General features: G+C 45.6%; 3 protein-coding genes across 3 annotated transcripts; all 3 read right to left on the minus strand.

Moving 5' to 3' along the window:
- Positions 1 to 2,359: 2,359 nt before the first annotated feature.
- Positions 2,360 to 3,976, minus strand: LOC308086814 (T-complex protein 1 subunit gamma-like; the record flags this gene model as incomplete). Its single annotated transcript, XM_080430459.1, has 1 exon — positions 2,360 to 3,976. The coding sequence occupies one exon, from the start codon at positions 3,974 to 3,976 to the stop codon at positions 2,360 to 2,362; it is 1,617 nt and encodes a 538-aa protein (XP_080286585.1).
- A 5,443-nt stretch (positions 3,977 to 9,419) lies between these two features.
- LOC308086815 (uncharacterized protein) lies at positions 9,420 to 10,391 on the minus strand (the record flags this gene model as incomplete). Its single annotated transcript, XM_080430460.1, has 1 exon — positions 9,420 to 10,391. One exon carries the CDS (start codon positions 10,389 to 10,391, stop codon positions 9,420 to 9,422), a length of 972 nt encoding a protein of 323 aa, XP_080286586.1.
- Positions 10,392 to 14,125: 3,734 nt separating this feature from the next.
- LOC308086816 (nucleoprotein TPR-like) lies at positions 14,126 to 19,688 on the minus strand (the record flags this gene model as incomplete). Its single annotated transcript, XM_080430461.1, is given in 2 exon segments — positions 14,126 to 14,269; positions 14,271 to 19,688. Coding segments are annotated over 2 exon segments (5,562 nt in total).
- Between the last annotated feature and the right edge of the window lie 7,967 nt (positions 19,689 to 27,655).

A 27,655-nucleotide genomic window follows, 5' to 3' on the forward strand; every position in this document is an offset into this window, starting at 1 on the left:
AAAAGTAAAAGTACTCATTATGCAGAATGTCCCATTTCACAAGTTTTCAAATGTATACAATTATTTTGAAAATAGCAGATCTACAAGCTCACAATCACGTGACGCATTGTGAGCTTGTAGATCGGCTATTTTCAAATGGCCAAAAGTTATATAGGGCTGAAGTGGGTAATGTATGTTTTGTAATGATAATCAAAATCAACAAAGTAACTAGTAACTAAAGAGAGACAAAAAGACCATTACTATATTCAAAAGTAATCAACAAACTACTATAAAATCTGGTCAAACATTGGCCAAATTGTCAAATAATATAAGAGGCAAACATTTTGGGTATTGACATGGTCGTCTATTTTTGTGAAAATAGCCGATCTACAAGCTGTTGTGAGCTTGTAGATCTATCTAGATGCTATTTTCACAATATTAATCTGTGGAACCGAGTCAGACAAAATTGAATGCCTCAACTCCTACAATTCAAAAGTGCTTGTCAAGGTGGGGGGTCCCCAGTTCAATTATGATTATTTTGGGGGGTCGCGGCCTGAAAAGGTTGAGAACCATTGTACATGAAAACCTATTCAGTTACAGTAACAAGCACATAATTACTTTCGACTCCTGATGGGGGGGACATAGCTCCAGTTACGGTTCTTTAAAACACTTACATGTACTCATATATACAGTAGGACTTAATTGTTCACCCGTTACTTTGAATGACCAAACATCATGCAAGAACTTTGTGCATGGTTGTAGCTTCACATAGTTCTGATAATAAACGGTAATGTTTTGCCTGAATACTCTGTTTTTCTTTTAAGTGCAATCACGTGCGGCAAAAGAAGAAAGATGCTGTGATGTTTATTGGTTCTCAGGTCCAATGTGTAAGCAGTTCAAAACACACTCGGCAAGGTACCCCCCCTTTAACCAACTTTTAACAAAAAATAACAAAAGATAGGCATATTCTTCGCCATGTTTCTACCGAATACAAGAAGACTCACTCCAAAACCAACTCACCCCAACTCAAAAAGGAAAACTCACCCCGGAGCTAGGAACACTCACCCCGGGGGGTGGGTAAACTCACCCCAGGACCTGAGAAAACTCACTCCGGAACACTCACCCCGGGGGTAGGAAAACTCACCCCGGGGGAGACGCACTGTGATTGGCCAGTAGTCACTTTGAGTGGCAGTTGGGGCAAACGCAGTGAGTGGGGCAAACGCAGTCAGTGGGGCAAACGCAGTCCCCACCAAAAATATTTACTATTCTGTCCCTATCGGTACATAACTCGGACGGCGCTGATTCGACTAGCAGACCATCAGCTGGTCGTTGCGGGCACTCGCGCCTGGAGGCGCTCGGGCGCAACTCCTCAGCCTCAAGGTCTGCTGAGTCGGCGCGCCTCCGTCATGGTCCAAAACTATACTTTATCGGCGAAAAAAAGAAGTCCGCGGATGACTGAAAAAGTTTTACCCCAAGCATTCTGTGAAAATGGAAAGCTCACAAAGTTAAAAACCATTGGGGTGAGTTTTCCGGAGTGAGTTTTCTCAGGTCCTGGGGTGAGTTTTCCTACCCCCGAAAATCTTGGGGGTGAGTTTTCCTACCCTGTGGGGTGAGTTTTCCGGAGTGAGTTTTCCTAGCAATGGGGTGAGTTGGTTTTGGAGTGAGTCTTCTTGATACCGTTTCTACCCAATTGAGCTATTGACAATCCCCCCTGAGAGGTGAGGTCTCTGTCACTGCCAACCTGCAGTCGGTTTGGGGAGACCGTAGACAACCACACATATCCTCCGATACACATGGAGTTACCAGCCTCTTTTTTCTTTCATTTTTTTTGGGCCCACCACCTCTTTATTATTATTATTATTTTTATAATTGTGATAACATAAAAGCAACAGAAGAAAGGGAAATACCGAAGGAAGAAATACATAAAATAAAAAGGTATTATGTAACTTGGCCCAGTTGTCTTGGTCCACTCATTAGTTCACCCCCAAAATCACTTTTTTTCTATCGATTAGTCACCCCATGGAGACTTGAATTCATAGATATTATTTTGTTTTGGTCACATTCCTAAGCCAATAATTTGATGACCGGCGGGCCGGTATGCAGTGGTTTTGATAGGTGACACAAAGGAGACTCTTTGTGGCTCCTACAAATTCAAATTATTGGCTTAGGAATGTGACAAAAACAAAAAAATATCCATTAATTCAAATCTCCATGGGGTGACTAATCGATATAAAAAAGGTCATGTTGGGGGTGTACTATCCCTTTAAAGCCCCGCTTCATTGCATTGTACATTCACCTCTATGTCATGCAGTGTTCAAACACTCCATTCTATTAGTCTGCTAGAGTTTGTTTCAAGGTTTCCTACAAATGTAATCCCTCTCTACTCTGCTGCTGCTCCTTGTCCTCCACTCGGCACCTCTTTCTTTTTCTTCAAAATGTCATCGATGCGCAGCAGCAGGATGGCCGTGTCCAGAGCGGTCTTGTAGGTCTGAGCCTTGACAGTCAGCGGCTCCAGGATGCCCAGCTGGGTCATGTCAGCCAGGGCTCCCGTCTCTCCATTGACCCCCCAGGCCGTGAAGCCTTCCTCGGCGTGCTTGGCCCTGAGCGAGGTGAGCACCCTGATGACGGAGGCTCCGCAGTTCTGGATCAGCGTCCTGGGGATGACCTCCAGGGCCTGGGCCACGGCGCGGTACGGCCACTGCTCCAGGCCGTCCAGAGCCCGGGAGCGCTCCATCAGGCGCTTTGACACGGCCATCTCCACCGCCCCGCCCCCGGGGAGCAGGTAGGGCTCCAGCAGGATGTTCCTGCACACCAGCATGGCGTCCTGGAGGTTCCTCTCCACCTCGGCCAGGATGTCCTTGCTGGCTCCCCTCAGCAGGATAGTGCAGGCTTTGGGGTCTTTGCACTCGGTGACGAAGGTGAAATACTCGTCGCCGATCTTCTTCACCTCAAAGAGCCCCGCCCCTGTGCCCACGTCCTCCTCGCGCAGCTCGTCGGTGCGGTTGGCGATGCGGGCGCCGCACGCCCTGGCGATGCGGTTGTTGTCCGTCTTCCTGACCCGGCGGATGGCCGTGATGTTGGCCTTCACCAGGTAGTGCAGGGCCAGGTCCGAGATTCCCTTCTCGGTGAAGATCAGGTCGGGTTTGAGCCGGATGATGTCCTTACACATCTGCTGGATGAACTCTTCCTCTATCTGAAGAATCCTGGCAAAGTCTTCCTCTCGGGTGATCTCGATGTCGGTCTGGCTCTCTCCTTTCTTGTACTCCAGAGAACAGTCCAGCAGTATAATGCGGGGGTTTCTGATCGTGCGTCTCATGCTTGCATGAGTCACGTCCTTATTGACCATGACTCCTCTCAGGACACAAGAATCCTCCATGAACCCCCCCGGAACCTTCTCCACTTTGGCGTATTTCTTGATGTCTATCTCCTTGTGTCCGTTCTCCTCCAGCTCAACGGTCTTGACGGCCTCCAGAGCGATGTTACAGGCGAGCTCAGACCAGCGACTCAGAGCTTTGGTGTTGATGGCCGAGTTGACGATCTTCAACATCATGGAGCGGTCATTCAGATCCACCGGAGTGGCGACGTCTTTGAGAATGACCAGTATGTCGTCCAGGGCCTGCCTGTAGGCGGTGATGATGACTCTTGGGTGCATCTTCTGCTCCAGGAACTGCTCTGCTACTGCCATCATCTCACCGGCCAGTATGATGACCGACGTGGTTCCGTCTCCGACCTCCTCATCCTGGGTTCGGCTGATCTCTAGCAGACACTTGGCTGCGGGGTGCTGAACCTCGATCTCTCTGAGGATGGCGTTTCCGTCGTTGGTCATGACAATGCCTCCCATCGGGTCCAGCAACATCTTCAGCATGGCTCTTGGCCCCAGACACGTTCTGATGACATCGGCAATGTTCTTGGCTGCATTGATGTTCCCAGTTTGGACCTTCCTGGCAGGGTCTCTCCTCATGTTCTGGTTCATCACCACAACTGGTCTTCCCATCATTTTGGCAGAGAGTGTTGACTATACAAGATATCTAACTCAGACTATACTAGCTGATATGGAAGTGACTGTGAACAGGCCAGCCATGTCTTTCATATTCATTTCTACCACTCTGACGCATCATGAAGAACTTTGATGATGTCATCTGCCCCAAATCCCTGTGATTGGCTGAGTTGATTCAGCTTTCAGCCAATGACAGACACACACACACACACACACACACACACACACACACACACACACACACACACACACACACACACACACACACACACACACACACACACACACACACACACACACACACACACACACACACACGCATATAGTTCTAATGTGTGCATGTGAATTAAATTAAATTAGTAAATATAAACAAATTAAACAGATAGTAACTAAGTATATGTACTCAAGTAATGCACTTGAGTGCATTTTAGCCTGTGCCATATTGTATTCTGTGCCTTATGTCTACGTCTTTACAAAGAGATTTACAAAGACTGCAAGTCAGTACCAATCTCTTCTTTACAAAACACAATATATTATATAGAAATAGGATGTAGGAACACATCAATATTCCTTTGTTCCTAACCTCCTGGGGATGGGGCACCTGGGGGCTGGGTTTTGATGCTAATCAACAATGAAGAATAGTTTGGAACTATTTTATTTTATTTTATTTAGCTCAGTCCTGACAACTTTGCAACCTGTATATCTTTTTTAGTTCGTTGATGATTGACATATTTCTTCGGGTCAGTTAAAGTGTCTCATAATGGGTCGGATTAAAAAGAAAATCATGCAAATCACTACTTTTTGGACGTAACGTTTTATCTTATTTTATCGTTTTAACCGTGTGTTGTGTCTGTGTCTTGTGTTGTCATTGTGTTGAAATTACACCAGCAGAATGGCACTAATAATCCATTAAGACCAGGAACGCATCTGTGTCATTTTATGAATGTATTTGGCTATTCAAAAAATAGCAGATATACAAGCTCATAGCGCTTTAAAAACATACTCGGTGCTGCTCAATGAGCTTGTAGATCTGATTATTATTTTTTTATTGTGGAAAAGTTATATGCAATGTATATAATATGTATGTTTTAAAGCGAACATTTTGAACTTCAATCTGTGCTTCTGGGGGTCCCTGGAACAACATATTTTGAGATGGGGGTCCGCGGCCAAATATGATTTTGGGGGTCCTTGACATGGAAAAGTTGGAGCACCACTGATATAGCAACATACTGTTAGGATTTAGAAAAAAAAATGTGATACGTATTTGGTCGTGGACCCCCATCTCAAGATGTTTTGTTCCAGCGACCCCCAGAAGCAAAGATTTGAGTTTCAAATGTTTGCTTTAAAAAATATATAATATTCAAAGATTTATATTCAAACGATTTTCCCCAAATAGCAGATCTACAAGCTCATAGCGCGGCACTCGGTGCTGCGCTATGAGCTTGTAGATCTGCTATTTTTTAATAGCCCAAAGACATTTTAAAATGACACAGATAGGTTCCCAGTAATGGGTCAAGCCATTCAATCCAAGAACACATACTGTGTCATTTTTTTGTTGTTGCTATAACCATTACTCTATACTTTGGGCTATTCGAAAATAGCATATCTGAAAGTTCATATAGTGCGGCACTGAGTGCCGCACTATATGAACATTTTGAACTCAAATCTTTGCTTCTGGGGATTCTACAAATGCCTTCTAAATCCTAACAGTTTTTTGAAAAACTTAAGTTGCTATAATATCAGTGGTTCTCAAACTTTTTTCATGTCAAGGACCCCCAAAATTATATGTATTTGACTGCAGACCCCCATCTCAAAATATGTTGTTCCAGGGACCCCCAGAAGCAAAGCTTTGAGTTAAAAATGTATGTATATTCAAAGATTTGCACACATTTTCACGATTTTCTTTTCAAAAATAGCAGATCTACAAGCTCATGGCGCGGTACTAGGTGCCACGCTATGAGCTTATAGCACGGCTATGAGCTTGTAGATCTGCTATTTTTTTTTTTATCATGAAAATCTGTGCAAATCTTTTAATGTATATTTTTTAATGCAAACATTTGTAACTCAAATCTTTGCTTCTGGGGGGTCCCTGGAACGACATATTTTGAGATGGGGGTCCGCGGCCAAATACATATAATTGTGGGGGTCCTTGACATGAAAAAGTTTGAGAACCACTGATACCATAGTAGTGACTTAAGTGTTTCAGAAAACTGTTAGGATTTAGAAGACATTTGTAGATGCGTTTCCGGATTACAGAGGTCTCTAGATACAGTACAGTGGTCTCATACAGCTATAGATACAGTACAGTGGTCTCTAGATACAGTACATGGTCTCATACAGCTATAGATACAGTACAGTGATCTCATGCAGCTATAGATACATTAAAGTGGTCTCCTTTTTACAATAGGCGGAAATTACATATTTGTACTGCATGCAATAAACTGCATGATTCTTGCCCAAAACTGCATGAGATTAGCATAAATGTGGCATTTCTGTACAGGGGAGGCTAGTAGGTATACATGTAACCCATTTCAATTCACTTATATCGAGGTGACAGCTCAAGGGACCATTTGGAAAATGGTGATGGCCGTTTTTCCTTCGCTAAAATGTTGTTTAACTTTGAATCCTTAGGTATTTATCCCCCTTACTGACAAGGTAGCATGACAAGGTTGGTCCCATTGGAAACCTGAGGTTGTCTAGAATCAAATGGTATCTCTATCTTTGGGCTACGTCTAAATTTGAGCGTGCCACAGTCTCCGAAAGACAGTCTCGCCGGCGTTTCAGCCAGCAATCCTGCAGGTCTCATAGGGGTAATAAAACATAAAAAAAACACACTTTGGACCACTTTTTTTCTTGGGATCATCAAAATCCCTATATTAGAGGTCCTATGAATGCCAAAAATCCAAACTAGGAAAAAAAATAAGAGGGTGCGCGTGGACCCCTCCTAGGGCCTCTACTATGGGGGCAATTGTAACACTGTGACTCATTGCATTCAAATTAATATTTTAGTCTTCTCATTATTATTGAAAGCTTAAAAATTGTATTATTAATTAGGGCACATATATATGTTTCTTATATCAAAAGATGACTAGGATATTTCAAGTAGTCTGTGAATTATGAAGGCAAATACAAAAAGTGTTACTTTTGTCCCTGGTCTCCCTACTTGAGTAAATGTACTTAGTTACTTTACACCACTGAAAATATCCCATTTGTGTTTTATATTCACATCATAAATGTAGGCCTATGTAGACCTACGACTGCCTGGTTCTGACGACATGGCTCTTAACTTCTGCAGGAGTCAAACATCTATGTGTGTGTGGGTGTGGGTGTGTGTGTGTGTGTGTGTGTGTGTGTGTGTGTGTGTGTGTGTGTGTGTGTGTGGGCGGGCGGGCGGGCGGGCGGGCGTGTGTTTGTGTGTGGTTGGGTTTGTGTGTGTGTGTGTGTGTGTGTGTGGGTGTGTGTGTGTGTGTGTGTGTGTGTGTGTGTGTGTGTGTGTGTGTGTGTGGTTGTGTGTGTGTGTGTGTGTGTGTGGGGGGGGGTGGGGGGGGGGTGTGTGGGTGGGTGGGTGGGTGGTTGGGGTGAGGTTGAGGTTTATACAATACATTATGAACTAGAAGAAGTGCTCCTCGGAGCACAGGTCTCCGCCAGGTCAGGTAGGTTATTGTGGCCTCCTATAATAGGCCAAAGTGAAAAGGGTGGCATTTCTTCTTAGGCCGTTCACGGCAATCGGACACTGCGTACATGATTTGAGGCATTTTGTTCAAAAAAATTGTTCACGGAATTTGCACGCTTTTTTTTTTGTTCAAAAAGGACCTATCCTGCAAACTTTGGAAGCCAATGTTGGTCAATTTGATATATGGAATATCGGATATGGAAAATCGGACAGATCCGTGTTGATCACATGACTATAGAGATACTGTGTACCGACTTACGTGATGTTTGGACAAAATGGTGGTGCTATAACAGGCCAATCTGAGAAATTCGGGACAGAGGTTCGGCTTTGGCATCCAGGGAGTGTGTGTGCGCAGTTTCGCAGAGACCGGGCCAACGGTGCCGGAGATTAGCTGTTCACAGACAGACGGACGGACGAAGGGACAGGGTGCATAACAGTCTCGGCCATGCCTATCAGCCTGGCGGACACAATTAACCCACATAAGCCATATTTAATAGTGAAAATAGCCAATCTACGAGCTCACGATGCAACGCGCTGTGAGCTTGTAGATTGAAAAATGTTTTTTGGGGTTAAATCTTTTGAAATAATGATAAACAATTGTTGCAAATGTAAAATAAATGGGATATTTACTCACAATCCATAAAAAGGGGTTTGGGTAACACTGTCATACTTATTAGTTGTCTAAACTTTGTAGGCATTTTTTATTATTTCGAAAAACATTTTAAAATAGTGAAAATCTACATCTACGAGTTGTGAGCTTGTAGATCAGCAATATTCACTATCTTAAAAGTTTTTTTCAAAATAATAAAAAATGCCGCAGAAGTAAGGTGCCGCCGGGGTTTTGAAGGAGGGTAGGGAGTCAGTTTTTGATGGCTGTTGGTAGGGCATTCCACATTTTGCTGGCATAATAGAAGGAATTCATCCCTATGTTTGTGCCGAATCTGGGGGGAATGAGATCAGTGGATTAGGCGTAGATTAGGGTCCCAGAGATAAAGATGGTATATCAAATGTGGGCCTGTGGACTAATGCGTTTCAAAGTGGGTCCTTGAAATTAAAAAGGTTGAGAATCACCTGTTCATGGTCTCAGACAAGATGATGTGATGTTTATTGGTTCTTGGCTGCAATAAGCAGAAAACAAAAATAACAGCTTGTTTTGTTTTAAAGCCCACTCACCACGACAGGGTGTGAACAGAGTGGGAACCCGCCCTAATTAGACCCCAATTTATTTCACTATTGAAAAAAAAAGTCTACTTTAAATGTTTTGGGTCATCATTTTTGGCGATGACCAAAAATATATATTTATTTCCGCTGAGTATCCCCACCAGCACAAAACATTCTTCCTGATACTTTTATTTACTGTTTTATTTTTTATGCTTTTTGGGCTCTTTATGTCTTGGCTTTTCAACTTTTTGTTGTCCACTTATCTTTTTTTCCCTTTAGTTTTCAAAACAGGTTAAACAAATTATGTTTTGTACTGGCGGGTGGCTGACCTATCATATTTCACATGGAGTCACCAACCGTTTTCTTTTCCTACTAAATTATGTTTTAACAAAAAATAATGTCATCTCTCTGAGGGAGGGAAATGGGGGAAAAAAAAGGAAAGTCACTCTTAGTGTAGAGTGCATATGGACGTCAGTGGATTATGGGAAAGGTAATCAGGGTTTCACTTCCTCTCTCTTTCCCCTTCTACACCAAATGTCTTTGTCGAAAATAAATAGCCGATCTATAAGCTCACGAATGTGTCGCAACGTAAATAGGAGATGCTAGGGCTCAGGAGGCCCAGCCCAGCAGCCTCTCAATGGCAGCGTTGATATCGCCTCCTGTGGTGATGAGTGCCTGTAGGTTAGCCTCGCGGTTGACGAAGCCCATGGAGCTGAGCTGATCAAGCTGCTGCTGAAAGCGTACTTCTGGGCTCTGAGTCTGAGCCGATGCCACTCCTCCAGCGAACATCTGTAGCATCTGCTGCATGAGCTGCTGCGGCTGTTGTTGGTGTTGCTGCTGTTGTTGTTGAGGGGAACTGGCGGCCGAAGTCGGATTGGATCCTGGAGCTGCGGCAGAAGAGTTATCCGGAGCCACGCTAGCGCCGCCGCCCGCGGCGGGCGGAATAACCTGGGGCAGAAACGCCTGAAGGACCTCCTGGATTTGTTGCGGGCTCCCCACAAACAGGGGCTGGTGGTTCATCGACGCCTGTGCCGACGCCAGGTTTGGATTCTGTGGCATGGACTGCATCATGCTGCGCATGTTCTGATGCATGCTCTGCATCATACTCTGCATGCCGGGACTGCCGAGCACGTCGGCGCCGACGGCAATGGAGATGCCGGCCACGGGGTTTAAGCCGCCGAGCCCGAAACCACCCAGTATGTTGGCAGCAGCGGGCTGCGCTGCCGGCATGGGTCCTGTGGTTGGCGTGGGTCCTGTTGTGTCTGCTGCGCCAGGAGTGCCGCTGCTGCTGGCTTGAGATGGTGGTGTAGACTTCCTCAGGACGAGATGAACACTAAATCCATCTTTGATGCCATGCTGGCTCAGATTATCCCCATCTTTCAGGATCTTTCCGGCGAATATTAACACGATCTGCTCTTGTTTGACCTGGAACCTCTTGGCTATCTCGTCCTTGAACTGGGCGACGGAAGCGTCCTCCGAGATGGAGATCTGTTGTTTCTCCTTCTGGGTTCTGACAGTGACCGCGATCTGCGCGCGTTGTCCATCTTTATTCTCCTGGTTATTTCCCTGAGTACTATCCATGGTGTTCTCTTTGCCACTGTTATCAGCCACCGCTAACTACCACGTCTTTTATACCTTAGACTTATGCCACTCTGACACATCATGAACAAATCTAATGTCATCATCAGCTGTGGTCAGCCAATCACTGGGGATTTTAGGCAGATGACGTCATCAGATTTGTTGATTCAGCCTTCAGCCAATGTGCTCGCTTGAGTTCGCTAACATGTCCATTTGGTGGCCAGTCTGGGACTGTGGGGAACTCCTTATTTGGGTAAGACGGACATCATATTTGCTGCTGTAACAGTAACGGATGTTTCTACATCACTATGACTGCATCACTATGATGTCATCAGTTTGCTGTCAGTCATCTCCAAATTTTGTGCAAACACTCCATATTTGGTCAAAAAACACATTTTAGACAACCAAGAGTTTTGTCCAAAGCATATTTGGGGGCCAATCTATGAGTCATTCATCTATGATGTCAGTCGTCTCCATATTTGGGCATATCAGAGTCCTTAAGAAGTCTGTCTGTAAATGTGTGGAGCTCCATATTTGGGGTGGCTGGCCCCTTCGGTGACCTCGTCATTATGATGTGTCATCTCCATATTTGGGTATTTTGTGCGTAGACAGATGCCTCAACGGCTATGGAAACTACAGCCACATCAGGGGCCCCCCGGGGCCACAGGCTCCAATCTGCACCAAACTTGGCTAAACTAAATTACACAGATATGGGGCACTACAGCGCTGTTATACAGCAGTGTCTTAAAACTTCAAATAGCCACAACTTACCATTGCTCTAATCAGCGCAATATATGACTGGATTTTTAGGCCGAGTGAAACTCTATGATGTCATCTCTTTGTTTTTTTTTGGTTTTTTTTTGTCATTCTTTCAATGTTCATTCTTTTCCTAATAAAACAATGTCTCAGCATGGACTGCTCAACATAACAATACTATGATCTAGTTGAGTTCCCAATGCAACTACGCCCAAATATGGAGTGTGTTGTCTAACCTCAATGTGTCGTCATGACATCAGGTGCAAACAAATCAGTCAGCTCCATATATGGGCACAAAATGGGGCATGCTCATATATGTGCATATACTGATGACATCAGGGATCTCCATAATGGGCATAAAAGAAACAAAGACTAACAGATACAGAGATCTCCATTATACTGTATGGGCATATCAGGCGGATTGGCGGTGCAACGTAGATGTGAGGGCCGTGTAGCGGCCCGAACCTCTAGTACTATAGCCTACAACTATTTCAATATTTTATGATTTTCACTGACTTATTTTTCACAATGATGTGCGACGACTTTTCTAAATTATATTTTTGTCTCAAGACTCCTACATTCCCGCCAAAATGACACGGAAGAGCGGGAAGTGCTTTGGAACCAAAAATCTTTTAGTCATACATTTTCAATAAATGTATTGCTAGTGAGGCCAGCAGTAAAAAAAACAAGCTAAGAACAAATGATGTATAACACGTAGCTACTAGAGTTGTGGCCAAAAACACTCCAAAAAGCTAAGTTGACACTGTATGACTTTAAATGATTCAAACACAGAAGGGGACATTCACTATTTAAAGTGTTTCATAGTCAGGTGATGTCTTGTATTAATGTATTGCGTCAGAGTTGAGATGACGGATCAGTGTGTCATCTGGTAAACTGTCTCCCATGCATACAGTACCTCGAAAAGGGAATGGATGACCCCCACCCCTCTCTTCATACGGCCACCGCGGTTCTCTGGCCAGGGGTCTTCTAATCTAGACCAATGGTACTTTTTTTGTGCTAAGTACCCCCAAATTGATATGTATATGTGGCCGCGGACCCCCACCTGAAAATATGTTGTGCCAGGGACCCCCAGAAGCAAAGATTTGTGTTCGCCCTTAAAAAAAAGATTTAAAGATTTGCATACATTTTCAAGATCTTTAAAAAATAGCAGATCTACAAGCTCATGCGTGAGCTTGTATATCTGCTATTTTTGAATAGCCAAAGTATACAATATGGAGAAAAAAAGGGTTAAAACGATTGTGACACTTTATCAACTAATTTTGCTGGGGACCCCCGGACTCCACTTTGAGAACCAACGTTCTAAACCAGGAGTTTTCAGCCATTTTCAGGCCAAGAACCCATTTGTTGAGACAAAGCAACATAGTGTTGGAAGTAAAACTTTTGTATTATTTAATTTGTTTATTTGTTCAGTCAGTCAGTCAGTCAGTCAGTCAGTCCATACGTTTTAGAAAGCCTTCCATGCATCCTGATAAGAGGCTTAAAGGCTTTCAAACCTATAGCTCACCGTATTTAGCCAATTGTCTCATGTCTGTTGACATTGACCTGCTTATTTATGGCAAGCTTTGATGGCTTCATATATTCACCTGACCACACTATCAATCTATCATCATTAGTGTCGTGTAAATTTAATCTTTTAAAACATTTTGTAATCTTTGCTAATCCAGAAAGAAAACGTGACGTCACAACATTAGCAGATCTACAACATAGCAGATCTACAAGCAACATATAGCAGATCTACAAACTCAAATTGAGCTTGTAGATCAGCTACTTTTGATACTTTTGTTTGATGCCCTTAGGACATTCATTTACGAAAAAACTAAAAGGTAGAATGTGGAGATAAGAGGTTTCTCCCCCGACAGCAATTTGAGCTATATGGTATTACACAGTCTCATGCTGAGGAGGTTTTAAGAATACCTGGCAGCCCACATACGTTGAACTCAATGGATGTGGGCCGCCATGTTGTGAGGTGCTACACCTTCTTGATAACATGTAACTCATGTATTTGTGTTAATGTGTATGTTCAAACGTTTCAACTTTTGGAAAAAGCTAAACAAACCCCCAAAACATATTTTTGGTGGCCCCCTGTAGTAACTCTGAGGACCCTCTAGGGGCCCACAGACTTTGCTCAGTGTCTGTGCCTATAGGTCAGTGGTTCTTAAACGTTTTCAATTTCAATAGTGACAAACGCTCATAGACTAAAGCTCAAAACCCATCTAACCCCTGCTCATTTTGCTAGGATTGGATGGCTTCCACGATCATAACACCAGGGGCAGCTCCACGGATCATGTCCAACCCAGATTTGGCTCAACAAGGGAATGAACTCGTTCTCATGCTATTCAACAAAAATGTGGAATGCCCTACCAAAAGGCGTAAAGGAGTGTAAAACCCTACTCACTTTCAGAACTGCCCTAAAGAAACACCTTCAGGAGGCTGCAATTCGAAAATGGCCCCTGTCAAAGTCCTAACCTAACTCCTGGGGACTTGTTTCATCAGTTATAACTACAAAGTGACTTCTTATCAGCGGTCTCAGAACTTTCGGAGGTCACCCCAGTACACCTAGATGTATTTCCTGTCATTTCCGCATTCAGACCAGGCTATTCTGTCAGCACCTAAAGCAGCGGGAACAGACGTTGGCCGTGCAGTCTTACAAACACCTCTGTACCCCCTCTAGTGACCATGCATAAACACAAACTGTCGCGAGAAATAGCAAAACATCCATACCTCCGTGACAAATGACCAAATGTCCCGATATCCAGGTATTAAAATAACCACGCTAGATGTACACAAACTTGCTCCAGCGGCTCGAGACAGAGCAAACTACACAGCTGTGATTAATTCCATCAGATTACTGAGTGAGTGAGGGGGGAGGGATCAGCTCTCTGGCAGTATGGAGTATGAAAGGAGTATGAAAGGTGTCTTGTCAATAAGAACTTTTATCTTACGGACCATAAGAAGTTTGTTCAGACGTTGGATGTCGGTAGCATGTAGCTCCCTTGAGAGGCCCCCTCCTCATCGCCCTCGTTCAGTACCTGAAACTCTTCTCCCAGGTCTGGACTTTCCTGCCCGTCTTTTGGCACCACGCCCTCTTTTGGCGCTACGCCCTCTGGTCTCAGTACTGTCCTCATCCAGCACCTCCTCCTTTGGTTCCGCCCTCTGAATGACGCGTAACTTCTTGGGAACGGGGAATTCAGAGAGGTCCTCCTGCTCTGTGTCAGCGACCAAAGAGGAACTATACTGGTCCTCTTCACGAGGCCTCTTGGACATGCAGGAGGCGCCTGGTGTAGCTGAAACGGTGTCGAACACGGCCGAGGACGTTGAAGGCTCCTCCACCGGCGAGTTGCTGGGTGCTGCCTCCGTCACAACGGGCGGTGGTTCCTGGATAGCTGGCTCTGTGTCGGCGAGGCTCTGCTGCACCGTCGGCATGGGGCCAGCCAGAGAGGTCTGGATGTTGGGGCTGGTGGAACTCACCAAGCCGCTGGCACTGCCGGACATCGTCACATGCTCCACTGGAGTACCTTCGCTGGACTGCATGGCTTCCTGGTTCTCCACCTGTGTAGTGGGCAAGACAGTGTCCTCATCCAGCACCTCCTCCTTAGGTCCCGGCCTCTGAATGACACATAACTTCTTGGGAACGAGGAATTCAGAGAGGTCCTCCTGCTCTGTGTCGGTGAACAAAGAGGAACTGTACTGGTCCTCCTCATGAGGCCTCTTGGACATGGAGGAGGTGCTTGGTGTAGCTGAAACGGTGTCGAACACGGCCAAGGACGTTGAAGGCTCCTCCACCGGCGAGCTGCTGGGTGCTTCCTCCGTCACAACGGGCGGTGGTCCCTGGATAGCTGGCTCTGTGTCGGCGAGGCTCTGCTGCACCGTCGGCATGGGGCCAGCCAGAGAGGTCTGGATGTTGGGGCTGGTGGAACTCACCAAGCCGCTGGCTGGAGTACCTTCGCTGGACTGCATGGCTTTCTGGTTCTCCACCTGTGTAGTGGGCATGTCAGAGTCCTCATCCAGCATCTCCTCCTTAGGTCCCGCCCTCTGAATGACGCATAACTTCTTGGGAACGGGGAATTCAGAGAGGTACTCCTGCTCTGTGTCGGCGACCAAAGAGGAACTGTACTGGTCCTCCTCATGAGGCCTCTCGGACATGGAGGAGGCGCTTGGTGTAGCTGAAACGGTGTCGAACACGGCCGAGGACGTTGAAGGCTCCTCAACCGGCGAGCTGCTGGGTGGTTCCTGGGTGGCTGGCTTTGTGTCGGCGAGGCTCTGCTGCACCGTCGGCATGGGGCCAGCCAGAGAGGTTTGGATGTTGGGGCTGGTGGAACTCACCGAGCCGCTGGCACTGGCGGACACGGTCACATGCTCCACTGGAGGACCCTGGCTGGCCTGCATGGCTTCCTGGTTCTCCACTTGTGTAGTGGGCATGTCAGAGTCCTCATCCAGCACCTCCTCCTTAGGTCCCGCCCGCTGAATGACGCATAACATCTTGGGAACGGGGAATTCAGAGAGGTCCTCCTGCTCTGTGTCGGCGACCAAAGAGGAACTGTACTGGTCCTCCTCATGAGGCCTATTGGACATGGAGGAGGCGCCTGGTGTAGCTGAAACCGTGTCGAACACGGCCGAGGACATTGAAGGCTCCTCCACCGGCGAGCTGCTGGGTGCTGCCTCCGTCACAACGGGCGGTGGTTCCTGGGTGGCTAGCTCTGTGTCGGCGAGGCTCTGCTGCACCGTTGGCATGGGGCCAGCCAGAGAGGTCTGGATGTTGGGACTGGTGGAACTCACCGAGCCGCTGGCACTGCCGGACACGGTCACATGCTCCACTGGAGGACCCTGGCTGGACTGCATGGCTTCCTGGTTCTCCACCTGTATAGTGGGCATGACAGTGGTGGTGGGTGCTGGGGAGGTAAGAGTCATGTTGGGGCTGGTGGAACTCACCGAGCTGCTGGGACTGATGTACACGGTTACGTGCTCCATTGGAAGACCCTGGCTGGACTGCATGGCTTCCTGGTTCTCCATCTGTGTAGTGGGCATGACAGTGGTGGTGGTGGGTGCTGGGGTGGGAAGAATCCTCATGGCTCTGGCACTGGCCCTTGTGGTGGGCCTGTTGCCTGGGTTGACAGGCCGCTTGCGGGCTGTAGCCGCCAGAGGGGTGGGCTTAATGTTGGCGGTCGGGGGCTCTGAGCTACTGGCACTGCCCCTGTCTGCAGATGGGTTGGTGTTTAGACTGATCTGTCTCTGCTCTATACTCTTGTACTGTTCCTGGGTCTGGCTGGGATCCACCTCAGGGGGCTCATCCCTCTGTTTATATTCCTGTCTCTCATGCTGGAACAGGACCTCTCCCTCCTGTTGGCCCTGATGGCCCTCGTGCTGGGATTTGAGCGTGCTCACCCGCACCTCTAGCTCCCCTCGCTGCTGCTTAAGTTCCACATTTTCCTTCTGTAGCAGGTCCTTGGTGGCTGTGAGCTGATTGATCTGCTGTTTGGCGCCCACAAAAGCTTTCCTGTTTTTTTCCTCTTTGTCGGCTATATGCTGCCTCAGTGTGTCGTACTGGGTGGCTTTCTCATGCAACTCTTGCCTCACCATGCCCATCTCTACTTGCAGCCTGGATGACGGCTCCTGTGCCGAACGCACCTCTGCATCACGTTCGCTGAGTACCGTGTTGAGGTTCTCTAGCTGTGTCTCTAGCTCTCTGGTTCTGGTTTCGGCCTGTGCCAGGGAATCTCTTAGGTCCTGAAGCTGGTCCTGGGATGGGCCTGCTGCTGCCTCAGTCACCATCTTGTCATGTTCTATCTTAAGCTCGTCGTACTGGGTCTTGTAGGCCATCTTGACCTGGGTGAAGGTACGAACCTTCTCCTGAAGCTCCTGATCCTTGGCCTCCACCTCCTTCCTCAGGTCGTTCGTCTCCTCTGTCACCTTGTCCATGTTCTCGTGCAGGTTCTGCACCTGGCTCTGCAGGGAGGTCACTGAACCACTGCTGCTAGACACCTCTGCTTTGAGGCGGCTGTTTTCTTCGGTCAGCTGCTGGATCTGCTCATGAAGGAGTGTGTTCTGTCTCTGCAGCTCCTCAGAGCGGCTCTCCAGCTTTGACATCTCTTCCTTGAAGATCTTCTCTTGCTCCTCCCAAGACACCTTAGCCTCCTGTAGCTGTGCAATGGCTCTCTGGGCGTTCTCCTCTAACTGTTGTTGCTTGAGCTCAGCGGCCTGCAGGGCCTGGTCCTTGGCTACTTGCAGGGCCTCCATGTCAGCCGCATGCAGCATCATCTCCCGCTCGTATTTATCCTGGGCTTCAGATGACAGCTGATCCTGCTCCTGGCTGTGCAATACAGCTTGCTTCTGCTGGGCCTCAGCCACGGCTGCTCTCTGCAACGCCTCTTGGTGGTCTGCCTCGACACTGCTCAGACTTTTCCTCAGCTCGCTCATCTGTTCCTCCACAGAGGCCAGGGCCCTCCTCTTCTCCTCCACCTCCTGCTTCTCTTTATCCACGTCCAGAAGCTTTCTTTCCAGCTGCCTGTGCTGCTCCTTCACGTGGGCCTCCATAGAGGAGCGTGCCTGCTCTGTCACCTGCTTCTCTATGTTCAGTGACTCCTCCAGGCTCTGGGCCATGGCTCTGTACTGCTCCATGCTGGAGCTAGACTCCTTCAGGCGCTCTTCCAGCTCCTCTGCCCGGATCTCGGCCTGCCGCAGGAGGCCTTGTAGGTCCTCGCTGTCCTGATCTGAAACATGCAGTGCCTCTCCACTTCCTTTCTGCCCCCTGAGGGTGTTGATCTCCAGCTGGGTGGCGTTGAGAAGCTCCCTAGTCTCATGGTGAAGAGCCGATTCGGTCTCCAGCTGCCCCTTGGCATCCATAAGCTGGATATCTTGGTTCCTGCTGAGCACATGGTGCTGTTCCACCTCGTGCTCCAGCCTCTTCTGCAGCTGGGAGATCTCCCTCTCCTGCTTCTCCACCTGGCTGTTGAGACGCTGTCGGGTGTCCGTCTCAGAACGTTCCAGAGTGGCCTGGATGGTCTGGAGGTTGGTAAGCAGCACATTCTGGTCCCTCTGCTGACTGAGGATGGTCTCCTCCTGCATCAGTCTTGACTCCACCATCCTCAATTGGTCGTTCTCCTTACGCAGGCTCTCAGCGTGACCCTCGGCCATGGTTAGTTTCCCCTGTATGGCCCTCAGGTCTTGTGTCGTGGTGTGAATCGTCTGCTCGCTCTTCTGGGCAGCAGCAGCCATCTTTTGTCCCTTCTCCCTGAGGGCGGCAATCTCCTTCTTATAACCCTCCACATTGTCCTGCAGCATCTGATACATCTTGGAGTCACACTCTAGCTGGGCGGAAAACTTGGCATTCTGGTAGAGCAGGTCAGAATTTGTCGCCTTCATTTTCTCATTCTGCTCTGCCAGAGCCTTGTCACGCTCCATGCGCTCCTTCTTGTAGGTGGAGAACACCTCCTGCAATTGTTGCAGGGCGGCCTTGGCCTCCACAGCTTCAGCAGACCCTGTGGCCATGGAGATCAGTGGCATGGTGGGCTTGGTAGCCGGTGAGTGGCGAGTGGTGAAGGTCAGGGACAGCTCCTGTTGTCCTGACCCTTGCTGTGGGAAGGTGACTCCAGTTGCCTGTACCAGGAGTATGCGGTGGTACATGTCCCTCTGCCAGCCAATGGACTCGATCAGCTGCATATGCTGGTTACACTGCTCCGTTCGAGCTTCCAGCTCAGATTGGGCTTTCTCCAGCCTGTGCTCCATCTCACTGAACTTGGTGCCTGTTCCAGTCTCCAACTCCTTTTGCTCCAGGGCGTCACCGAGATCCCTGATGGCCATCAGGAGGCGCTGGTTCTGCTGCTGCAACTCCTCCACGTTGCGGTAGGTCACCAGGTGCTGGGTGATCACCTCTGATGTGCTGTTGATGTCGGCCGAGTTCAGCTTCTCTTCCAGGACCACGTGGTTCCCACGGGCCTCCTCCAGCTCCAGCAGCAGTACACGCACCTGTTGAGCCATGTCTGCCAGCAGAAGCTCACACCTCCGGTTGTCCCTCTCCAGTACGGAGGAGTGTTTGTTGGACTCATCGGTCTCCCTCTGCAGGCGGTGCACCTCCTTCACAGCCCGTTCCAGCTTGTCCGACAGGCTGGCGACAAACTTCTTGTCTTCGTCTCTCTGTTGTTTAAAGATGGGAGCCTTGGCCTCCAGATCCTGCACCATGTCATCCAGGCACTTGTTCAGCCGCTTGTTCTCCGAGAGCTTCAGCTGCAGCTGTTTCTGGACCTCCACGTAGGCTGTGTTCAGCTCAGTCAGCGTCATGCCAGGTGGAGACAGCAGTACGCTGGGGGTGTCCAACTCTTTCTTTAGGCTCTGGATCCTCTGCCCAATAGCCTCACCTTTGGCACCATTCATTTCCTCGAGCTTCTCCAGGACCCTGTTTGCTTCTCCAATGTCTTTCAGTCGTTTGTGATGCTCCTCCGCCTCACAAGTCAGCTCTACACTCTTCAACTTTGTGGAGTCTGCTGCTGCTCCCTTGTATAAATTAGACAGCTTACTGATGGCATTCATAATAACATAATAATGGATAGTTAAAGGACTATAAATATAAAAGGAGATCTAAAGATTGTCGCTACTGAGTAGCAGCGATCCCTACTCACGTTCACCAAATATAGGCATATTGCGAACTCTAGTGAGCCCATTGGCTGAAGACTGAATCAACTCTGGCTGACCACAGCCAATCACAGGGATTTGAGGCGGATGATGTCATCACAGTTGTTCATGATGATAGTTGCGTCAGAGGGGTAGAACTGTTAAGTAAATAAAATACATGCTAGTTAGTAGTGGCTTGGAAAATGTGATCTGTATGGCGATTGATGCACCATACAGTGTGGCAGAGCGCAGGGGAAGGTAACATACCATGAAGTCTAAAGGCGATAATGTTGTCGCGCAAGCCGAGCTGATCGTGGTCACTGTCAAAACCATGAAAGATACTGAAATGATGGTAATCTCGGAGGATGCTTCCATCGCACAGTTCAAAGTCGAGATAGCCAAAAGGTTCCAGATCAAACAAGACGAGATAATGTTGATATTTGATGGAAAGGTACTGGTCACCGAAGATGAGGATACTCTAAGCCAGCATGGCATCAAAGATAGATCTAGGGTTGATCTTATCATTTAGACTGCCAGTTCAGTAACACTTAACAGAAAACTGGAACCAGCACAGCTTGCCAACACACTGCTGCTCAGTGACTTGTCTGATGATGAGAAGCAATGCAGGCCTTAATCTAGATCCATCTTGAGACCCTGCAGACGGAGGCATCGCCTGGCCGGACGCCCAGGTAGATTTCTATCTGGCGTCCCCCCACTTATTCCTCCCGGAATGAAGAAAATTAAGGGAACAGTGACACCTTAAAGAAGAAGAGGAAGATTAGAAGATTTGAAACTTTTTTTTTTTTTTTTTAAGCAAGAACAATGGCTTATATTTCAATATGCTAACTTTCCCGGAAGAGAAAGGCTGTAGTATTAGCTTTGAATTCCCACTGATGATGTCACTGGTAGGCAGGTTTCATCTCTGAAACACAGAGTGAGTGGACAGAAGTGGTACCATCTTATAATGAGCAGGATATATACTACATGTATCATTTATATATACCGATATCTAGAGCCCAACCTAACTCCAGATCTACCCTTCGGTCCAGGGACGTATACACGTAGATAAATTGGTGTAAATCACTCAACAACAACACGCAACACTGATACTACCTTTTGGGAATGTATTAACACACACACACACATTCACACACACTAAACTACCACTTGTACAGTATTTAATACCCTCAGCCAGCCCAAGAGAAACTACGCACATTAGTTCTCCTTAAAATGGGTGCTAACGGTAACATGAGTTGACATGATGTTGTAGTAGCAGTAGGTTATTTAACTGTAAACACAAAAACACAAATGGAAAATACTATTAATAATACGGAAACATACATAAATATGTAAACAACACAACAACGGTGAGTACACCCAACGTTTCAGTTAATATAAGTTAGCAATTAAACAGTAACTGCAAAGTGTACAGAACTGAGAAAATAAAGGCTTTAAATAGAACATTCACAGACAGAGTAGCAGATTTCACAATAGTCCTATGTTGTAAACTGCATATTCACAGAAAATGTTTTCATGTGCTTTCACTCGCATACAATATGCAAGCATTCTTATGTCTAATATATATTTGTGTGGTTTTCAACTCCAGAGACAGGAAATATGCTGTGTGACTGCCCTTTTTTTGGTTTCTCAAGGACTGTTTGCAGTTACTGTGTAGATAGAAGCCTCCATGTGATCTTAAAATTACACATTTGAGAGAAGACATTTGGTCACATAACAAAGGATGCCTTCATTGTAACAATTCTTTAAAAATTTAATCCCCAAACAACACTGGAGATTTCAAACTCCGCTCTGACTTCACTATGAAGCTTCTTTGGTGAATAGTGACTGACTCAGACTCAAAAGTGGGGTTCAGGGTTTTTAATGAGCCAAGATGGAGTGGAGTATGTAGTATAATGGTGTGCAAATAAAAATAAATCACTTGTAATAATACCCACTCCCACAACTAAAACTCCTCAGAAAAAGTCTGAAATCATAATTGCACACAAGCAGCATCACACACAGAGCAACACACATCTCCTCCACTTGCAGCTTCCAGTGCATCTTCTGCGTCCATCTGGGGCAAGAGGATGTGTTGCAGTGCTTGTCTCCTTATACATACATTGTCTTTCTCTATCTTTTTGATGAGCTCCATCATGGATACGTCCACATGTTTGCCCGGCGTACCCGATCTACTGTACACGTACATTAGGGCTCTCCCTGGAGCTCCATCACGGGAACACCTTCCCACCTCCTAACATAGGGGTGGTAGAGAAAAAATAATAATATATTGAATTGTAAATGACTTTGAATCAAGAATTGGTTCTGAATATACTTGGAAAGCTATTTGACTATAGGTTCTAATTGAATGCATGATTCAATAATTTTCCATTTTACAGTTTAAAATATGCTATTATAGTAAGTTTAAAATACATAGAATCTTAACACGTTTTGAATCCACCCAATAAGTGTCATGATACAAATCATATTGCGAGGTCACAGAACATTCCAACCCATACCTGCCAATAGTTCAGGATGTTCCTTGGGGGCCCCCAGTGCACAACAATCCTCACATCTTCAACCTGGACAGCCATCCCAAATGCAATTGTTGCCACTACACAGCGGATTTGGCTGTCAGGTTTGACAAACGTTTCCAAGATCCGTTTCTGTGTGTCACTATCTGTGTTCTTCATGAACATGTCAACCAGTTTATTTTGGCTGACATGTTCCTTGCCATCCCAAAATCCATCCTGTAGGCTCTCAAAGAATCCATAGTATACGTCTCCCACTTCTTTTGTGGAACTATGTAGAACATAGTACTGAATTAATTCAGTATTAACACTATACGTACCAGTGTGCCAACTCAAACATAATTTGATTTTGATTAATCAAATGATAAATCACAAATGTATCACTAATTGGATTAACAAATGATCATATCTCAATGATATAAAGAGAATTATCAATTGATGTAGATTCTTAGATGCTGGATTCAGTAATAAGAAATTCTGCACACTGAAAAATGTCAAATAAGAATTCACCAATGCCTTATACAGCATCATTACATATACTCACGTGCAGTATATTATGCATTTAGGAGCCGAAGGTCCCATCTCCCTGAGGTCCTTTATAAGCCAATCCAGCTCTTTAGAGTGGTAGTGGGAACTTCTCTTGAAGGACAGGTGTATGTTAGGCCTTAAATATATAACAAAAATCGATTCAAAGTATGTACCCCAAAACAAGTCACTCACTCAACCATAGAACATCATTGGTCTCGGTTCCTTTTGGAACCACAGAATAAAATGGGTATTCAGTGGTTCTGAAAGGAGCTTCATTGCGCTCTAAAACATAATTTATTTATTTTCTTTCTTACTTACTTATCATAACTAATGATTGCATTTAACACAAAATCACAAAGACTACAACACATAAAAATAAGACCTATAATAGGGCAGGGACAGGATATAAATGCCGGCATTGAGATATGGGTGGGGCTGATAGGTGCAATGCTATGGTTAACTGAGTCTCTCAAAATAACTGTCTGTGATTACCGAAATTCATGTTATTCAACTATACTTGCTAGCTAGAAGAAATATCTAATTTCATCTCAAATATTCTCATTCCCCATTAACTGTAAACCAAATAACATATTACAGTTGTTTGAAGGCCATAAGGCTTACACATACATACCTGTCAGGCAGGGAAGTAATGAACTCCACCTGGTCCATGTCCTGCTCGAAGTCATCCAGGATATCCTGTACCATGTTCTCTGTTACTGTTGCAGTCAACAGCAACAGAGGACAGGAAAGGGCACATCGGACTCTGGGGATCTTTCTGTAGTCCGCCCGGAATGTGTCTCCCCTATAAAATAGAAGTTGATTGTGACACAATGAGCTATGCCTTCATTTTTGAATATTGATGATACTGTACACTTTCATCCTACCATGTTGTGATGCAGTGTGCTTCATCTATAGCCAGAAGACAGATGCTGTCCTTGTGGGACTTGATCCATGTCCACCATGGCTCAATTAGGAGACATTCCGGTGACATGAAGACCAGCGACACTTCTGCTTCAATGATACCTGTCAAAATGCAATCCATCCGATGATGATTGTCTCTTCAATTGTTAATTCTTGGATATAGTTATTCTATTTAAAAATTTACCTTTTATTCATGTTTATTTATGTTTATTTTAACATACTTGTCACTGCGTCGCTGCCCATATCTTTGGTCACTGCAGCTGCATTAACTCCTTTGGCCTTCCAAGTGTTGACCTGGTCCATCATCAAAGCCTTCAAGGGGCTCACCATGAGGACCAAGTGTTTTTTTCCTCCATCCAACTATGGAGAAAAGTTATTGGGTAATAGGTATTAGAAAGGGTACTGCATTAATAGCACAAAGTTAATTGAGTAATGCATGTTCAATAGTGCTTAAGAAAACATTGCAGTTACACTATGTTCAGGTTTCATACAAGTGGCAGGAGTTTTACTTTTGTCTACCAAAATATTACTTCATACCGGTAGTTGACAAAACTTAACTTACTTTTGTGTCTTTATTTGACTACTAGACTATAAGTAAATAAAACAGATTTTATGTTGACTAAAACATAAATGAAATAAAATGCCTTCTAGTCAAAAGATAATGACTAGCAATCTTTGTAGACATATATTTTTCCTAGAAATAACAGAAACGATTAAAACCCCTGCCAACATTAACACTGATAATGCTATTGATAACTTACTATTAGGCCTATGTGTAACCCTACAATGGTTGGTGGCTATTATTGTAGGCCTGAAGATGGAGAATTGTATACCAAAATACCCTTATTAATGCTTGCCTATTTAATTCCACCTTTTAACTTATGTAATTAACGGCCTAAAGCAAATACGTATATAATGTAAGTTTATTACCTTGTCAATCACTTTTGCAAATAGCCCAAAAGCCACACTTTTGCCATATCCAGTCAGCAACACAGCAAAGACATGTTGTCCTCCAATTAAGGCTTTAATAATGTCCCTTTGCTTATCCTTGAGAGGAAAAGGTGACACCTCATCTAAAATGCGGCTGAGATCCATTCCTGGTTCACAGGTCAGAGGTCAGATGGAGTACTATCACAAGCAGAGGGTCCAAACCAGAAAGCAGTCCTGACAGGCAAACACGTCCTTGGGAGCAGGCAAAAACAAGTACCAAATATCACAAGCAGAGGGTCCAAACCATGAAGCAGTCCTAACAGGCAAACAGGTCCTTGGGAGCAGGCAAAAACAGAGTAGTATCACAAGCAAAGGTCCAAACCGTGGAAGTCAAAAACTATGTAGAGAATCACTGGAACACACTAGCTGCAAACACAATGGTTACGAACTGAGGGTCACTAGGAGAAAAAGTTCAATCTTATAGGTAGTGGCTTTATTAGGGAAGTGGTCACAGGTGTGTACCGCTTTATTCTCCAGTCTACTCCTCATTGGCCCAAGAGCCCCCTTCCCATTACACACCTGTGACCACTTCCCCAATAAAGCCACTACCTATAAGATTGAACTTTTTCTCCTAGTGACCCTCAGTTCGTAACCATTGTGTTTGCAGCTAGTGTGTTCCAGTGATTCTCTACATAGTTTTTGACTTCCACGGTACTACTCTGTTTTTGCCTGCTCCCAAGGACCTGTTTGCCTGTTAGGACTGCTTCATGGTTTCGACCCTCTGCTTTTGATTTGGTACTCGTTTTTGCCTGCTCCCAAGGACCTGTTTGCCTGTTCTTTGTCACCAAAATGTCCAAGCCTGTATGCAGCAACTGCAAAGAGGAAATACCCAAAAAGCCCCGTGGCTACAAAAGATGTTCAATTGATTCTCTGTCAAGTCCACGTACAGCAGCATTGGTTTTTCCTCAGCTGTCTTCGAGAGATTTTGTGTGCTTGAATCAAAGAATTCAACAAGAAGACTAAGCCAAAGGGCGCTAAACGAACTTTTTGCGGCACTCCAAAGAGTTCGCTAACAAGGAATTCGCCAACAAGGAGTTCAAATTACATTTGTAGTACACTGTTTATTACATTATTCCATATTGTAGGATATGATGGACATGTTGATGTCCAGTAAAAGTCAGGAGGCACGAGGGACATTGTCACAAATCAGGGACTTCTTCTCCCACAAGTCCCTTCGTAAGGAGGTCAAGGACAATATCCAACATGTCTGGGATTTTGTTGTGGTAATACTTTCTTTATTCTCTATAAAGATGGAACCGTTTATCCCTTGTATTTTGATGTAACTACTATGACAAATGTTTGATTGAAATTAATGCCATATCTACTTTATTCCTAAAGTTTGTTGTTGGGGCATACATCACGCTGTTTGTCACAGACTTGTGCAGCATGGGAAGTGTGGATGAGACACCAGCTGACTACCCAGAGGATGCGGATGGACAGATGGACTGGCTCTACAACACAGCTCAGAGAGTAGTGGACTTCTGCTGGATGCCCTCATCTCCTGAGGACATCAAGGTCGCAGCGAGGGCAGCTGCGGAACCTCAAACAGCATCCAGTGCAAGGAAGGAAATCTACCCCTTCTGCATTTGCGAAGAAAGTATGTTAAGTTCTTCCTATTTTACATCTATTTTTCAATTGTCCCCTTTTCCAAGCAGCCACATTGGGTTGTCATATCGGGGTAAACACATTTGTAATAGTATTACAAGTGTGTCCCCTGGTGAAGTGGTTCAGATATAATGTGTGACTCTATTATGTAAGCACTATTATGCTTCTATTATGTCTTTGGCAGTAACAAAGCATGCTATTTCTTACAGACAAAATGGGAGAAACCATGGTTCAATGCAGTAGCAACCTCTGCGGTGACGTGTGGTTCCACAAGAGCTGTGTTGAGCTGGCAGTAGAACCGTCTGCAGACGAGGACTGGTATTGCAGCATAGAATGCCAACAAAACGACTCTTATGTGCACTGCTACTGCAAAACACGCCAAGGTGGAAAGATGTTCCAGTGTGCACTTGGGAATGAATGCAAAAAATATGTGTGGTACCATGCAAAGTGCATGAGTACCTCAGAAAAAGCAAAGGCAAAGCAACGTACGTGTAAATCCAATTTCAAAACAAATTTGCCTAAATATTGAATTGTCTTTTATAGTAAGATGTCGTGTTTTTTTATTTTATATGATATAGCCACATGGTACTGTTGGGGAGAATGCCTCAACCACAACGTATCAAACCCAACTGACCACGTGTGGAATTACAGCAGAGCAGTCATCTGGGAGGGACTGTACAATATCACCCGGCGAGATGCTGTGAGGGAGGGAGATGGAGAAGCCATGAAAGACTTTTGGAAAACTGACATGGTTCTGTTCTCGGAAAGACGGCACCCTAAATATTTTATAATTGCCCATCAACTCCTTACAGGTAAATTTATCAATATTGAAATTGTACTGTCAGTAGCCTATAAAGGCAGTGTGCAGGAAGATGTGTGCTATACTGAAGATCTAATGCGCAGACTACTTTTTTTTAATTCAATATTACCTTGAATCATTATGTATTTATTTGTACATTAGGGATTGAGGGGTTTCATCCGGAACGCGTCAGAGAGGACCTCAAGTGGAACCGTGTGGCAAACTTGAGTGGTCGACCTGGATGCAACATAGCCTTAGACCTGGTGAATGAACTCAGTTCAAAGGTATAAAAAGCAGCAACTTATTCACAAATGATTCACAAATTATATTCATACGATAAAAATCAAACTTCTGAAACGTGATGTGTTGCTGTACCTGTATTTAATGCAACCATTTTGCAGACATGCTCCAGCGGTCGAGGGGGATGTATACAGACAAGCAGGTCGATCGCTGTGCACAAATGTCTGGTTCCTTTGGGAAGGAGCTGGATCAGCTGTTCAGAAGATCCGGAATTG

The sequence above is a fragment of the Gymnoscopelus braueri genome (assembly GCF_963280865.1).
Source record: "Gymnoscopelus braueri genome assembly, chromosome: 6".
In the NCBI taxonomy this organism is placed as follows: Eukaryota; Metazoa; Chordata; class Actinopteri; order Myctophiformes; family Myctophidae; genus Gymnoscopelus; species Gymnoscopelus braueri.